The sequence below is a fragment of the Vulpes vulpes genome, chromosome 8 (genome assembly GCF_048418805.1).
Source record: "Vulpes vulpes isolate BD-2025 chromosome 8, VulVul3, whole genome shotgun sequence".
Taxonomy (NCBI): Eukaryota; Metazoa; Chordata; class Mammalia; order Carnivora; family Canidae; genus Vulpes; species Vulpes vulpes.
In genome coordinates, this window is record NC_132787.1 from 96,255,562 (window position 1) to 96,273,743 (window position 18,182).

General features: G+C 36.3%; 1 protein-coding gene across 10 annotated transcripts in view; it reads left to right on the plus strand.

Annotated features, from left to right (window-relative positions):
* Positions 1-18,182, plus strand: part of LDAH (lipid droplet associated hydrolase) — a 105,658-nt gene that overhangs the window by 72,335 nt on the left and 15,141 nt on the right. For 8 of the 10 annotated variants that reach the window (XM_026014936.2, XM_026014938.2, XM_072767607.1 and 5 more), the window contains 2 exons: positions 1,594-1,828; positions 16,707-16,789. In XM_026014936.2, the coding sequence (XP_025870721.1) occupies positions 1,594-1,828; positions 16,707-16,789 (318 nt within the window). The remainder of the gene's footprint in view (positions 1-1,593; positions 1,829-16,706; positions 16,790-18,182) is intronic. The other 2 variants (XR_012003221.1, XR_012003220.1) reach the window with 1 other exon arrangement.

The following is an 18,182-nucleotide window of genomic DNA, read 5'->3' on the forward strand; positions in this document are numbered from 1 at the left end:
CAAAAATAAATAAAGCTGAACTTATACATACCATATGATACAGTATTTCTACTTTGAGTGATATCATCAACAGAAGTACATGCGACCAAGAGGCATGTATAAAAATGTCCATAGTATCAGTAAAATAAATAGCAGTATGTTCATACAGTGGAAAACTACATAGCCAAGATAATAAGCTGTTGCTACATATATCAACATGGACGAATCTTATAAACAGTGTTGAGTGAAGGAAGTAAAACACAAAAACATACTGTTGATTGCATTTATACAAAATTCATTCACAGAAAAGATTTAACTATCGTATTAAGGAATATGTAATTAGTCTGCTTGAACGGCCATAACAAAATACCATAGACTAAGGGGCTTCAACAACTGACATTTTCTCAGTTCTGGAGGCTGAAAGTCCAAGATCAGCTTGCCCAGATGGTCAGTTTCTGGGGAGGCTTCTTGGCCTGTGGGTGGCTGTCTTCTCCATTGTGTGTTCACCAGACCTCTTTGTGTGTGCTTGGGAAGAGAGAGCCACCTCTTGAGAAGAGATTCATTCTCTGGTGAATCTCCTTATAAGAATACTAATCCCACCTATTGGAGCCCCACTCTGTGACCTTCTTTCTCTCTCCATATAATCATATCGGGAGTTAGGGCTTCAACTTATGATTTCAGGAGAGTCACAATTCAGTCAACTGCAGGACAATAACTATTAATATAAAGCAAGATAAGGAAGTGATTATAGTATTAAGAAATGATAAGTATTCATGTAAAGCAAAGTAAGGAAGGCAAAATAGGAGTTACCTAAGAGGTGAGCAGAGGTTGGAATTGGGATTGGAAGAACAGTGTTTTGTTTCTGGATCCAGAACAATAGAAATTATTTTTATCTATGAATTTTTAAAATATTGATGTGGTAGCTAATGGTAAATTTAAAATGCTTTAGCAATGCTCTTCTTTCTTGTGGAGTATTATTAAAATATATTTCCTGATATCCTGATGAATTCAGTTGAAATTATATTTTTGTCCTTGAACATTTTCCCTTAAAGGTAGAGATTCCCAGCTTTCCTTGTTTCTAGCCTGCATTTTACTAAGGTTAAATCAGGTGTTAGAAATATGTTTGATCCTATTAAAGATTATCTTTTATTGGTAAGAGTAAGGAATAGAGAAGCTTATCAAGAGTGGACTATCCCCACATATAATTAACAAGAGAAATGACCAGAACCAGAGTTCTTTATGTAGTTCTGATTTCTTCTGGTATCACTAGTCAGTGTGGTGGTATAACTATTAGAATGGAACGTGAATGCCTAATTTTGGTGGTCTTTCGAAAGGATTGTGAATTGCTGTCACAATCAGGAAGTTATCTAGGAATCTGATTTGTTCCTCACCCTGAATATTAACCCCAGTAACTCAAGGGGACATCCTATGCCTCCCCCAGATTGCTTGTGCACTGAGAAGACAGCTGATGGTAGTTTTTTTCATTTGCAGCAGATCTTTAGTTGTATTCTGAAGCCCTGTCATTTGTCCTGTACTGTACTATATAGAAGAAACAATAAAACGGAGGGTTATCCCTTAAGAAAACTTCTCATCAAAGTATGTTTTTTATTATAGATAATTCGCTCCTTTCTGCTCTTTCCAACAATTGAGCGAATGTCTGAGTCACCGAATGGCAGGATCGCCACTCCACTCCTGTGCTGGCTTCGATATGCTCTCTATGTTTTTGCCTACCTTCTACTTAAACCATGGCCTGAGAAAATCAAGTCCTTTGTTATCAGAATTGCTCTTCAAATGATGAACCTGCAGAGCGAATTTTCGGTCCTAAACATATTAGAACCTTTCTGCCTTGGTAAGCACATTTTAAAAGGTATATGTTTTTTCCATTTCTTTGTGTCTTCCTCAATTTCTTTCATACATGTTCTGTAGTTTTCAGAGTACAGATCTCTTACCTCTTTGGCTCAGGGTTTATTCCTAGGTATCTTATAGTTTTTGGTACAATTGTAAATGGGGATAAATTCCTTGATTTCTCTTTCTGCTGCTTCATTATTGGTATATAGAAGTGCAACAGACTTCTGTGCATTGATTTAAAGAATGAAATCTTGCCATTTGCAATGACGTGGATGGAACTAAAATGTATTAAATAAGTCAGTCAGAGAAAGACAAATACCATATGATTTCACTCATATGTGGAATTTAAGAAACGAAACTGATGAACATAGGGGAAGGGAGGGAAGATAAATAGATAAAGAGAGGGAGATAAACCATAAGAGACTCTTAACTTAATTTTTAAAATATTAACTATAGGAAGCAAATTCAGGGTTGCTGGAGGGGAGGTGGGTGAGGGGATGGGGTAACTGGGTGATGGGGCCCTAAGGAGGGCACTTGACATAATGAGCCCTGGGTGTTATATGTACCTGATTAAACACTAAATTCTACCCCTGAAGCTAATAATATGCTATACATTAACTAGCTGGAATTTAAATAAAATTCTAAAAAATACATAAATGAAAGAAATAAAAATTAAATGGATAGGTTTATTCTTGTATCACAATGCAGAATTACCTCAGACAGTGAGTGAATATCGAGCAAGGAAATATTTTTCTCCTAAAAGCTTAAAACTAGACATAAAATAAAAACAGACATAGAGGCTTTCATTTTCATTTTCATCAGGCTTTGATTTAAAAACTTATCCTTCTGATTCTCCACTGTAGCTGCCAGATGGTGGGAGAGAATTCTATATATAGTACATATGGACTCTATAGGAATCCAGAGTACACCTTGTTAGTCCATTGTAAGAACTTAGGAGAAACCAGCCAAGGAAACCAGGCTCAATACTCCCATAGAGTGAATAAGCAATGCTTTTATTTTCCCTTTTACATGTTTTTGGAGGAGTTTAAATGACAAAAGTAATTAATAACAGTCATTGTACTGATTATATTTTCTGAATGTGCCAGGGAATATTTGCTACTATAGTTTTTGGCTTCGATTTTTGTTTTTAAATGTAAGCTACCTTTTTAGTTAATACTAATTTATAGACTATTTATCAATTATTTTCATAATAAAATGATCCCTTCTTAATCTATACCTCAAAAGGTTATTGTAAGATGAAACATGATAATATATGCAAAGTGTCTATATAATATTTTATTTATAATAAGCCTCCAGTGAATGATATAACAACAATTGCAGCAGCAGCTAATGGCACCATTCTGGGTATTTACTTGTAGTCCTCAGAACTAATCTGTTTTGGATATTTTTCTGTCCTCATTTTACAGGTGAAAATACAGAGCTATAAAGAAGTTATATGATTTGCACAGTCATACAACTAGTGGGTAGCGTTCAGACTTTGGCAGTCTACCACTATACTAAAGATTCCTTTTACCATAGCTGCTATTGTCATCTTTTTGCCCCAGTCAGTTATAAAGGCAGGACTCCCAAAAGTTCATTATCTTTTATTTATTTGTGGATTTTTGTCTGTTCCATGCTCTCTCCAACCCCCATTCTTTTAGTATACCCTAGCATAGCAATGGAAGAAGAGGAGAAAGGAAGAAAGGAAGCAAGATTCAGGGAAGTTATAAAAATCACAAAAACTGAAGTTGGAGAGGTCCCTTAAAGACCTAATCCAACCCCATATCCTTCCTTCCTATCATAGAAAGAGATGGCCTAAGTGAGAAGGGCATTGTCTACATGTCAGAAACCCTTCTGCTGTCTGGTTCTTGGACATTGATCAGACCAAAAGTTAGACTAGATGATCTCTAAGGGCCAATATATCTTTGGAAATTATTTGAGACCAAATGGAAGTCACTTGAAATTCTGGCAAACATAAATAAAATTGGGGATCCTTGGGTGACTCAGTGGTTAGCACCTGCCTTCGGCCCAGGGCATGATCCTGGAGTCCCAGGAACGAATCCCACATGAGGCTCCCCGCATGGAGCCTGCTTCCTCCTCTGCCTGTGTCTCTGCCTCTCTGTGTGTGTGTCTCTCATGAATAACTAAATAAAAAATATTTTTTAAAAAATATAAAATTACTCCACATATGCTTCAGTAAATCATTTTATTTCCCTTTACAGTTTCTTTTTCCTTTGGGCATTTTTCTTTTTACCCGATAGAAGGAATTATAAAAAGCATTTTCCAATTAGAGATTCCATTTTCCTACAAGGAATTCTGCTTCCAGAAGGATGGAATGGATGTACTTTTTCCTACTAAGTACCAAAACCCCTGCATATTCAGTAACGTGTAGAAGGGCAAGAGAAAACACACACACACACACACACACACACACACACAAAAGAGGAAAAAAACACAGAAAACAAACAAAGAAAAGCAGAATGAAGAGAAAACAAGTAATAAAATGGCGTACAAGCTCTTCTAACATATCAATAATTACTTTACATGGAAATGGTCAAAATACACCAATTAAAAGACAAAGATTGACAGAGTGGATTAAAAACATTACCTAAGTATATGCTGCCTTCAGTTCAAACATAATTATACAGGTAGATTGAAAGTAAAAAAATGGAAAGAGATACATTATGTAAACATTAATCAAGAGGAACCAGGAATGTCTGTCTTAAAATCAGATAAAGTAGACTTTAGAGCAAAGAAAATTACAAGGGACAGAGAGGGACACTGCATAATAACAATAAGAAGTTCAGTCTACCAAGAAGATAGAAGACATAGCAATCCTAAACGTGTACACCAAACAAGAGAGTTGCAAAATATATGAAGCAAGACTGATAGAACTGAAAGAAGTAATGGACAAATCCACAATTATAGTTAGATACTTAAGAACACCTCTCTCAACAGTTGAAGGAACAAGACAGAAAATTAGCAAAGATACAGAAGAATTGAACCACAGTATCAACCAACAGGACTTAATAGATATTTATAGAACACTTCACTCAAAACATCTGAGTTTCTGATAGGCATTAGATAGGAATGCCTGATTATCAAACTATCTGTGCAAACTATCAAACTAACTGATTATCAAACTATCTGTGCTTTTCTTATACCTCTTTAGAAATATTTTCTAAAGCCATACCAGGACACAGAGTATACGAAAGTTTTTTTTGTTTTTCTATATATGTTTAGTGGCTGTGTAACACATATGAGATATAGTCAAGTGTTTAATGTTTTTAACTAAAAGAGGTAATTATATAAAGATGTTTTCCAGTTTTTCTACAGCAGAGTTCTAAGCACCCTCTTAGAGAAGTGGGCTACATAAGCTGTCCTTGAAGGTTAGGAATCTTCCTTTCAGCTATAGTGATTGACCTCCTACTATGTCTTCCAGTGGCCCCAAGTGCAAGCATCAAGAAACAAGACAGTTTGGATGACACTCTACCTTCCCTGGCTCAAGAAAACCAAAGCGTTCTAGCCACATTGCTCCTTGGGGACCCTGGGATTCCTTTTCTGCACAAGCACTGTAGAGTTATACTATGTGCAAATTACACTCTAAAGTAAACTGAGCTCTCAGCTACCTTGCTTCATATCTGTTCCAAACATCCAAAGTCCAAACAAACTTTTAGAGCACAGCTTTCCTATTTCTGCCATCCTTGCTTCTCTGCTTTTCTTTTGTCTTTGTTCTAGATCTGGCCTTCTGATGTAAGCAGTACTTCAGTGGTCTCTTTTTTTCCCATATTTCCCACTCAGTCTGTATAACCTTGAGTAAGGGGAAGGCAGGCGAGAATTACTTGTCTTTTTTCTTTGGACCCTTGGTTCATTGTCTATTTGGGTCTTAATTAAATCTCCCAGTAGTCACCCTAGGCTGATCCTTAACCAAGCATTTCAACCATCCTAGCAAGCCTCTTGCTACCTTGCTACCTGTCCCCTTGGGATCCCACATCACCCTTGTATCCTCTTGCAACAAGTACCACAGAAACTGCCTCTGCCCAGGCTTGCCCTGGCTATCCCTTAGGTGATTCCCATCACCTTGCTTACTACAAAAGGAAGATGGTCCCAGCTGAGAGAGACCAATACTCATAAGACCATGGCTTTTGCAGATAATAGTGGCCTCCTCCCAAGCTTGTATCTCATGAATGGTAAAGGTAAATCAGTGTTCAAACCAACCCACTTGAATCGGAAGTATGATTTTTGGGTTACACAAAGAGAGGGCTAATCAAGAGGAAAAAGCGGGGTCCAAGATTATTCTCAGTGGTCTGTAACATCTGTGACATCCCTGCAGACCTGTTTCCCTGGCTTTACTGTCACCCAGACAGCGACCTTTAACATGCCAGCTTGACTTTTAGTAGGCCTTACGGTGTTTGCACATTATGTAATGTCTGTGCTTCAGTAGAAATCTTACAGAAACAAATGGAGGAAGTTTGCTAGTCTAAATAGTGGATAATAAATCCTGCCCTATCTAGATAGACACTGATTTTCTGTATCCTTTAGTTTATACACATATTTTTTTGTTGTAGTAAGGTCCGAAAAATTCAAGGAACCAAAATATTCAAGTATTTCAAATGCTGTTGCCCTTTTGGCAAAGATGGCACTTTCTTTGGGCTGGGAGTCCATGTATTAGCCTTCTTCCCCAGATTGAGTGAGTGAAACATCAGTTCCTATCTGGCATTCAGAGAGTAGCCCTAATTCAATTAGCATATTTTATAAACTTTACCACAGTGTCCATCAGATCAATTTACATAATTATATTGTTTTAAATGTTGTTTTTAAAGAAAATATATGGGGTTTTTTACTTTAATTTTAATTCTGGAATGTTTGCTACTACATATTTTCTTTATAATAGATGTTCTTCTACTTCATAAGGAATAGGCTTTTCACTGAGACAGCTAAATTGGATTTCCTGATCAAAGCTAAAAGCAAATATATTTTAGGTTAGCAGTATCACAGGTCAAGATAATTAACTTTAAAAAATATTCTAGGGTCTTTTCGTTAGTTAGGCCAAATTGATGTTTTAATTCCTTTCAGTTACCTAACTAGAAAAACATAGTGCAGAGACAAAGGGCATTCCTGGTAGGTTGTATTACTTTATTGCATACATTCTTGTAAAAAAAAAAAAAAACTTGTGTTATCTTTCCTTTCCTTGATCTGTGTAGAAATAACTTTTTTTTTAAATTTTTTTTAGAAATAACTATTTTAAACACATACAGTGATATGAAATGAACTCTTCAATGAACTGACACAAAACCTTTACTAAAGAATCACACATTTATTCTCAAAATATTTTTAACTCAATCTCAGAAAAATTTTTTGAGTAAGACAAAACCAGACTCCCATGCTACCTATTCTCTTATTTATGGTGTAGCTTAGAAAAAATCTGTTGTTAAAAGGCAACTGCAACTTTAATAATTCTTAGAAATCTAGCCTGAAATGCAGCATGACAGAGAAGTTTTGTGTGTGTGTACATGGTCAGTATTAGGATTTAGGATAAAAGGTAATGATTGGATACAATACTAGAATACCATCTCTAGTTTAAAATTAAATGACTCAATGAAAGCTTTACTATAGCTTTCTAAAGAAATTTGTATGTGTATGTTATCCTGCTATTCTAAGAAGTTGTATTATTTTCTTCTAAAAAAAAAAATCATACACCTTGAGTTGTGTTTTTCCCTTTGGTGAACTCAGTGTCACAGAGATAAGGTGATCCATTTGCAGACTAAATGGATGGTTATAATAACGAAAATAATGGTAAAATCAAAGAGGCATTCTACTGTGGAACCCTACAGGAGGCATTGGATTACCTGTCAGCAAACTAGCAGGACAACTTGGCTTCCAGTCCCCAACTTCTACCTCAAAAAAGTATCTGTGCATCTCCCCCAGACTTCTTGTTGCATCACTCATTGTTGTTTTACTTCCCTCTGCATTTTCCCTCACTGCTGAGACGAGTGCTTTGGGAGACCTAATTTTTGGCCAGTTTCAACAAAAACCCTTAGACTCTCCCTCTTACCTGCAGGGATCTGTCCCGGTTTGTACCAGTACATCCCTCCTTGGCTCACCAGTGTGATTGTGTTTCTGCCCCCAGTTCTGGGCTCCCCTGTAACATCAGCTTTGCACCACTTCCAGGAAAGCAACAGGTTTTTCCTCCCGACCACAGCCCCCCTACAACTCTTCCAAAAAACAACACCAGCTCAGTCCCTTCTAATCTTATTTAACACCCTTACGGATACCTGCCATGAACCAAGTACTCAGATAAGCCCTGGAAAGAATAATAAATAAAGCTCTTGCCTTTAAGTTAACTTCCAGCATGGTCAGGGAGACAAATGTGAAGAATTTTAATCTCTCAGAGTTAGGGCTTTCATGAGAACAGATAGAGGAGAAATCAGTTCTCCCTTGGGTCAGGAACAGAGAGTAAGACTACTGAATTTGACTTGAAGATGAGTTGGGATTTTTCCAGAAGGACGGAATAGCATCAAAATAGGTGATGGAATTCAATAGAAGGCAATTCTCCATTGTAGATTACATATACTTGGAGAACTTAATGATGCCATCTGACTTGTGAGATGAAAATCCTTCTGTCTTCCAATGTCAGCCCCCACTCCTTTCATCCCCTTAGCCACTCTCCTGTGAGGTGAAGTGCTGTAGTGATACTTGAACAATGAGCAGGTTTCAGAAGATATAGTAGCAAAGTATAGTATATTAGACTCCTCAGTGAGTTTTCTTTGTACCTGTATTGAGATTTGTAATGGAAAAAAAGCAAGTAAACAATTCCCATTCTTGTAAGTCATTCTCTTTCCTTCATGTTCATGTTTTTGTTTCCATTACTCTTGCTCCTGGATATTTCCCTCACTGTGGTGCTTGAAACTCTGAATTCTGCTGGGTTTCCGAGAATGCTGTTGACAATCATTGCCAAGAGAAATGTGTTTTCCCCTTAGGAAATTACATGTCCATTTGGTATTATTATTTCTGACCACTGTGTTGTATTACGAGCATTTCTGAGGAATGAAAAAGATGGCTTCCTTGGAGCAATTACTGGAAGGGAAACTGGTATGTTACTTTCTTTAAAAAAAAAAAAAAAAAGTATACTTAGATCAGAAATTATCAGGGAAAAAAAAGAATAGAAATAAAGGTACATTCTCTGATAAGAAATTTTACTCTTGGAAATATAAAATTCCTTACAAGTGATTTGCATTTTTAAGTTGCTCCTAATTTTGGAATAACACTACAGAAAATTGATTAAAACATAAATGTTTTTACCTCCATGAATTATCCCAAAGTAAACTCCCATATAACACACACCCAGCTCAAGAGTCACGGTTGCCTGGATCTCAGAAAGCTCCCTTAAGGCCCTGCATTTCCAAAAATCCACTTCTGAGCTCATTCGGGTTGTTGGCAAGAGTCCATTTTATGTGGCCTTATGACTGAGGTCCCCACTGTCTTGCTCACTATGAGCCAGGGATCCCTCTCAGCTCCTAGAAGTCACTCTCTGTTCCTTTCCACGTGATCTCCAGCTTCAAACCAGCAGTGAAACTTCTAGTCCTCTTAGCACTTTGAATCTCTGACTTCCTCTTCTCCCACCAGCCAGAGGAAAACTCAGATTTTGAAGGATGTGTGTGATTAAAGTCATCTCTGCTCTATGATGTAATCTCATCATGGGGGTAATACGTCATCAGATTCACAGGTGCCACCTGCACTCAAAAGAGAGGAGACTGTAGAAGGGCAAATAGTATTGTGTCACTTGCCCTCTGTTTTCTGCTGCTCTTAAATGCTACCTGTGTCAAAAATCCAGTATCCTTATATGCGTAGTCATTTCTGGAAGAGTTTATATAGAATCAATATTATTTTTTCCTTAAATGTTGAGTAGAATAGACCAATGAAGTCCTCTTGCCCTGGAGTTTTCTTTATGAAAAGGCTTTAAATCACAAATTTAATGCCTTTAATAAATAAAAGACTTTTCAAGCTGTTTGTTTTCAAGTAAGCTTAAGATTTGTGATTCTGTTCATTTTATCGCTTGTTGAATTTCTTAGCATAAAGCTGTTTACAAAATTACCTGATTATCCTTTGGCATCAGTAACATCTGTAAGGTATCACTTCTCTTTCCTGATACTAATGTTTTATGTCTCATGTCTTCTCTTGTATTTTTTTTTCCTGATCGGGCTGCCTAAAGGCTTATAAATTTTACTAAACTTGTTCTTGGTTTCATTTATTTTCTCAATTGTTTTTCTGCCTCCTATTTCATTAATTTTTGCTATGAATATTATTACTTACTTTATTCTGCCTACTTTGGAGTTAATTTTCTCTTTCTAGTTTTTTACAGTGAAACTGAGGTCATTCATTTGAGATCTTTTTCCATTTCTAAAATAGGTGTTAAAGCTTTATAAATTGCTTTCTAAATACTGCTGTGATCATGTCCCACAAATTATGATATGTTGTGTTTTTATTTTTATTCACCTCACAGTGCTCTTTTATTTCCCTTTAGATTTCTTCTTTGACCCAGGGGTTTATTAAGAAATGGATCATTTCATTTCTACATTTTTTTAATAATAAATTTATTTTTTATTGGTGTTCAGTTGCCAACATACAGAATAACACCCAGTGCTCATCCCGTCAAGTGCCCCCTTCAGTGCCCGTCACCCATTCACCCCCACCCCCCGCCCTCCTCCCCTTACACCACCCCTAGTTCATTTCCCAGAGTTAGGAGTCTTCATGTTCTGTCTCCCTTTCTGATATTTCCTACCCATTTCTACATTTTTGATGATTTTCCAGATATCTTTCTGTTATGGATCGCTAATTTGGTTCCATTATGGCCAGAGAACATATTTTGTATGATTTTAATTGTTTAAATGACATGATACATGTTTTATGGATCAGGATATGGTTTGACTTGAGAAATGCTCTGTGGATACTTGAAAAGAATGTATGTTCTGTACTTGTTAGTAAGACTGTTCTATAGATATCACTTAAGTCAAGTTGATTGATGGTATCATTTTCTGATTTTATTGATTTTCTAACTATTCTATCAATTATTAGAAGATGAGTGTCAAAATCTCTCACTACTATTTATGGATTTGTCTATTTCTTTTTGTATTTCTATTAGCTTTTACTTCACATATTTTGAAGTTCAAACTTACTAGGTGCATAAACATTTAGGACTTACACCTTCCTGATGAACTGACCCTTTATCTATGGTAATATTCTTGGCTCTGAAACTCATTTTTTATGATATTAATATAATCATTCCACCTCTCTTTTGACTCATGTTAGCATGACATATCTTTTTCCATTTTTTAACTTTTAGTCTTTATAGGTAAGGTCCATTTTTTGCAGGCAGCAAATGTTGAATCTTGCTTTCTTACCAGCTCTGCCTTTTAATTTGAATGTTGAAACAATTTAAACTTAATGTAGTTACAAACTGGGATGGCTTAAATCTGTAATCTTGATACATATTTTCTATTTGTCTCTTATGTTCTTTGTCCCATTTTTACTTCTTTTCCTACCTTCCTATAAATCAATTGGGTATTTTTTATGATACATTTTATCTCATTTGTCGACTTATTAATCATTTTTTGTTTTAATATGATACTCTACCACTTTTACAGTCTTCAGATGATACTGTCATCTGTATACTAAAAAGTTAACAGTAAGCCCTTTCTCTCTCCTAGCATGGACACTTCTGTCATGTATTTTACTTATTTGACATGTTATTATTATTTTGCTTTAAACAGTCAATTGTCTTATAAAGAGGTATAAATAATAGAGTAATGTATTTTAAATTTACCCACATAATTACTATTTCTGGTGTCCTTTATCTCTGTGTAGACACAATTGTATCAGATTATCATCTTTTTGCTTTAAGTATTTTCCATAACATTTCTTTTTTTCATAACATTTCTTGAAGTTCCACTAATAGTTAATTCTTTCAGTTTTGTATGTCTGAAAATGTATTTTGTCTCCACTTTTGAAAGCTTTTTTCACTGACTGTAGAATTCTAGATTGGCAGGGTTGTTGTTGTTGTTGTTGTTGTTTTTCCCCTTTCATTGCTTTAGAAATGTTCCTCCACTGTCTCCTAGTTACATCATTTAAAGAAGAAACCTGCTGTCTTTTTATGTCTTGGTTCCTCTGTATGTAATGCAGTTGACCCTTGAACGATGTGAGGGACAGGGGCACAACTCCCCACCATGCCTTTAAAAATCTGTGTATAACTTTTGATTCCCCCCAAATTTAACTATTAATATCCTACTGTTGATCAGAAGCCTTACCAATAATATAAACAATTAACACATATTGTATATATTGTATGTATTATATACTGTATTCTTACAATAAAGTAAGCTAGAAAAAAGAAAACATTATTAAGAAAATAATAAGGAAGAGAAAATACATTTATGGTACTATCCTGTATTTATCAAAAGGAATCCATGTATAAGTGGACTCACACACTTTAAACCTATGTTGTAAAAGGGTCAAACTGTAAATCATTTTTATCTACTTTTAAGATTTTTCTCTTTATCACTCATTTTAAGCAATTCATTATGTACTTTGGTATACTTTTCTTCATGGTTCTTGTGCTTTGTGATTCTTTGAGCTTCTTGGATTCGTGAGTTTATAGTTTTAATATTTTAATATTTTTAAGATATTTTTCTGTACCTCCCTTCTTCAGAGACTCCAGTTATGTGGCATATGACATATGACACCACTTTGAGGTTCATTTGTGGCCCACTGATATTCTGTTCTTCCCCCACTCCACCCCAAGTTCTTTTCTGTGGGTTTTTTTTTTTTTTAATAGTTTCTGTTGCTCTGTCTTCAATTCACTAACTTTTCCTTTATGATGTCTACTCTGCCATTATCCCATACAGTGTATTTTTCATCTCTAGAAGTTTGGCATGAGTCTTTCTTATATCTTCCCTAACTCTATTTAATATGTTCAATATTTCTTCTCAAATATATAGAATAGGTTATAAAACTTTCAATATCTGTGAATACCAATTTTTTTAAATAGGCTAATTTTGCTATTATTAAAATGCCATAAAACTCACTCTCTTAAAGTGCACAATTCAGTGGTTGTCTTTTAGTATATTCTCAGAGTAGTGCAACCATGACAACTGACTTTAAAATATTTTCGTCACCTCAGAGAAACCCCATGCCCATCTCTACCCATTTCTACCTCTCCCCAGTCCCTGACAACCACTAATCTACTTTTTCTCTCAATGTATTTGCCTATTATGGACATTTAACATAAAAGGAATTATACAGTATGTGACCTTTTGTGACTTGCTTCTTTGATTTAGCATAATGTGTCCAGGGTTCATTCATGTTGTAGCATACAGCACTACTTCATTATTGATCAATAATACTCATTTTATGCTGATAGCATATTTTGGTTTTCCATTCATCAGTTGATGACTGTGCAAATTGTTTCTACCCTTTGGTTATCATGAACAGTGAGGCTGTACACATTCACATAAAGTTTTGTGTGGACTTCTGTTTTCACTTTTTTGGGGTTTGCGCCTACAAATGGAAATGCTGGATAAATGCAGTAACTGTATATTTAACATTTGAGCAAGTGTCAAACTGTTTTCCAAAGTACCTGTACCAATTTCCAATGCTACCCACGATGTATGAAGGTTTCAGTTTCCCTGCATCCCTGTCAACACTGGCTTTTGTTCATCTTTTTTCTTGTAGCCATCCTATTAGGGGTGATGTGGTATGACACTGTGGTTTTGATTGCATTTCTTTGGTGACTAATGAAATGATGTTGAGCATCTTTTCACACATTTACCATCTGTACTTTTTCTTTAGAGTAAGGCCTGTCCAAATCCTTTGCCCATTTTTATTTTTTTTAAAGATTGATTTATTTATTTTAGACAAAGAGGGAGAGAGAGAGAGCACAAGCAAGGGAGTGAGGAGCAGAGAGAGAGTGGGAGAGAAACTCAAGCAGAGTCTAAGCTGAGCATGTGGAGCCCAAGAATCGGATGCTTAACCAACTGTGCCACCTAGGTGCCCCTTTTGCCCATTTTTAATGAAATTTTTGTCTTTTTATTGTTGAGTTGTAGAGTTCTTTATGTTCTAGATGCTAGATCCTATGGGATATATATATATTTTTATTCTGTGCATTGTCTTTTCACTTTCTTGATGGTGTCCTTTAAAGTACAAACAGTGTTGGGCAGCCCAGGTGGCTCAGCGGTTTAGCACCACCTTCAGCCCAGGGAGTGATCCTGGAGACCCGGGATCGAGTCCCACGTCGGGCTCCCTGCATGGAGCCTGCTTCTCCCTCTGCCTGTGTTTCTGCCTCTCTCTCTATGTGTGTATCTCTCATGAGTAAATGAATAAAATCTTTTAAAAATAAATAAATAAATAAAAATGAAGTACAGTGTTCATTTTTATGAAAATCAGTTTATTTTTACTTTTCTCACTTATGCTTTTAGTGTCGTGTCTTAGAACCCATTGCCTAATCTGAGATCACCAAGATTTATTCTTATGTTTCCTTCTAAGTTTTATAGGTAGATTTAATTGTTAAATTTAGGACTATAATTCCTTGTTAATTAATTTTTGTATACAATATGAGACGGTGGTTCAACCCATAATATTGTGTGTGTATATCCAGTTTTCCCAGCACTGTTATTTGAGTGTTTACGAATTTTATTACCTTTGTAATTTTGGAATCAGTTTTAATTAATTTATATCCTGATTTGGGGTTGTATTTTCCTGCCTTACATGCTTGATAACTGTTTATGGCATGCTTTATTTTGTTAATTTTACCTTTTTGGATGCTGGATATTTTTGTATTTACGTAGATGTTCTTGAGCTTTGTTATGGGACAGTTCTATTACTTGCAAGTTCTGTTCTTGCTTTTAAGCTTTGTTAGTTGGTTGCAAGACAGCATTCAGTTTACGGTGTTTAGGGTCAGTTTTACCCACTACCAAGGCAAAACCTTTTCTAAGTCCTATAGTCGATATACCATTAATTACAAAATTTTCCTAGTAGGCTAGTAAGAACAGTAACTATTCCCTGTCTGGGCACTGTTTCCTCTAAAGCCTTTTGGGTGGTTCTTTCTCCAGCTTCTGGTGATGTCTCACAGGGTAGTGCCAGTCAGTACTTAGCTGGAACTGAAGAGGAACCCTCTGCTGGTCTCTGGAGCTATCTCCCCTCCTCCACTTTCACCAGCTCTCTCCCCTCCATGACTCTGCCATACAAAACCACACACTGACTTCCCCAGCTCTGCCTCTTTCTTGTACAGTGTGTCCAGAGTTTGTTTTTAATCAGCTATGGCAAAGTGACAGGCACAGAGAACTGCCTTTGGAATAAGAATTTATTCCCTCCAGTTCCCAAGAGGAGACAGGGTAGAAGGAAGGCATGAGGAAAGTGGAGGGACACCAGGGGACACCTTGTTTGGTTGGAGAGATTACAGACACTGATTCATTCCAGCCAGTGATAGAAAAAATATAAGTCTTATAAAACTTTAGGTACAGCTAACCACTCAGTGAAAAAAAGCAGAATTCGTATTTTCAGACTATTCAGTGAAAAGAAATTTTTAAGAGATAGCAAAGGGGCACCTGGCCAGCTCAGAAGAGTGTGCAACTCTTGATCTCGGGATTTTGACTTCGAGCCCCATATTGGGTATAGAGATAACTAAAAAAATAAATAAACTTTAAAAAAATTAATAAATAAATACATAAATAAATACAAGATTTTTTTTTATTTGTTTATGATAGAGAGAGATAGAGAGAGGCAGAGACACAGGCAGAGAGAGAAGCAGGCTCCATGCACCGGGAGCCTGACGTGGGATTCGATCCCGGGTCTCCAGGATCGCGCCCTGGGCCAAAGGCAGGCGCCAAACCGCTGCGCCACCCAGGGATCCCTAAATACGAGATTAAAACATCACTTACACTAAAGGGGGTGGGAAGGAGTATTGGAAATCAAAAGAAAGCAAAGCATATACAAAATAGGATAACTGGACTCAAACCAAGTATCTCTTCTATCAACATACGTGACTATGTTAGGTCCCTTGAAGAGGTACTTTCAAATTACATTTTTAAAGAGGTCTGCTTATGATTTCAAGAGACATTCTTAAAATGAGAAAAGATTGAAACAAATATATCAGGCAGATGATGACAAGAGATCAAAGTGACAATAATAATACTATTCAAAATGGAACCCGAGGCACACAGCACTGAATGAAAATTTGCATACCAGTATGAGAAAGCAACTTAAATGTGTGCTGTCTCTGGTTTTCTTCCTCTTTCTCAGGTATGTGACATCTATCTAGAAAGGGAGAGGGTCAGCTTTGCTCCTCATGCAGTCAGTACAATGGGACTAACACTCATTAAAAATTCTTAGGGAGCCTTTAAACCTATTTTAAAATAAGCATTCATCTTAATTGTAACTTTAACAAAAAATAAAATAAAAAGTCAGGATAGTTTCACATTAGTAACTGCCTGCCATTTCCCTGGTGTGCATGATTTACCTGTAAACATCTGTGCTTTTAATCCTTAAATCATAAAAATACATTGTTCAGGTGCACCACACATCATCTGACGTGGTATCTGACATGAGGCCGCCTGCTGCTGCTGCTGCTGCTGCTGCTGCTGCTGCTGCGTGTTGCTATTGAGAAAGGCAGGTGAGGGAAAGAACAGGTTCTTTTGTAGGACGTAGTCTTGTTTCCAGAGACCAGGCGTGTTGTCTGACTCACACCTATCTCTGGGCATCAGTGATAACTTCACATCAGACAACTGCTTGCTGAATGGAATAGAGGAACCAGGGATTAAATACAATTAATTTGACATTTGTGTTTGGTCTATATATTCTAAGTGTCTGACTCTTCTTTTTAAATGTAGCCAATGCTGCCTACCTTGGAGGCCAAGAAATGATGAAAGTGGTGAAGAGAGACAACGAAACCATAAAGACATATTTATCTAAGGTAATCATTTTGGTGCTGCAAGGAAGTAAGTAGATGGGCAGAAATATTTACTGAGCATGAAGTGCTGGAATTGGTTAGAGTCTATGAGACCTCAAGGGTTTGTGGGTTTCCTATAATGTTCCACTTCTAGTTCAAATAAGGCAGTTCTTGAAAGTTGCATAGGAAGTAAGCAAAGCTGACCATATACTTCAGTAGATACTTAAATATAATTTACCACCTGTTTTTGTAAGGTTTGTTTTTAGAATCAGTGCTTCTCTCTAGGGCCTTATGCTGAGGATACTCTCAATAATATTTATAGAATGAATGAGGTATATTAAAATGTAAGTAAAACACTGAACAAGAACTAATATCGCTATGACCTGTTGACTCAGCCTGTCTTTTTATTCTCCAATGCATTAGGGTAGGGATGTTCAGCTGTGACACCAAGACCAGGTTTCTGTACAAGCAGGTGCAGAAAGGCAAAGACTGAAATATTTAGCATTTGGGAGTTACTGCTGCAAACGTCAAAGTCTTACACAAACACAGTTGAAAGCACCAGTCTCTGAAACAGTGAGGGTACCATGGTCAAGAATATATCTAAGAACCCTAGAATTGGTGGCTCTGGTACTCCTGTGGCATCATTTGTCTGTATGTCCATTCCAAATAGGATAGAGCTATGCTGTCTAAATACCATAGTCAGCAGCCAGTATGGTTATTTGCAGCTAATCCGAAAGGAGATGTGCTCTAAGTATAACATATACATCTAGTTTCAGAAACCTAGTACTTAAAAGAGATAAAGTATTTCATTAATATTTTTATATTGATTATATGTTAAAATGCTAATATTTTAGACTATTGGGTTAAATAAAATAGACTATTAAAAGTAATTTCATCCATTCTGTTAAACTTTTTTAATGTAGTTACTAGAAAATTTTAAATTACATATGTGCCTTTATATTTCTGTAGGGCTGTGCTAATCTAGAACTTTACAGTAAATGCTGACCTGTGACACCTGCAGGTTATGATGTATTGAGCCCAGCCAAGTGGCCAGTTCTTACAGGGCCCAGGAACCTATAGTCTGCAGATAAAATCTTAGATGTCCTCCCCCTGGGTTTAGAATGTTTTCATAAACTTTGAGACATTTGACTTAAACTTGCTACAGTGTTCGTATTTCTGGAACCTCCCAATACAATTATCTTAAAGCAAGAAATATATGTGTATGTGTTCTTTAAAATATATTTTCTTCTTTAAAAAAAAAAAAAAAAAGGTTTTTTTCCAGAATATTGATCTATAGTAGCTTCACCCAGAGAGGACTTTTGAAAATCTGTATTTGTCTTATGGCCTTAGTACTCATCTTTTTCTAAAATAGCATTTGGCTAGAGATTGAAATTTTGAAGCCAGAAGGAAACCCTCA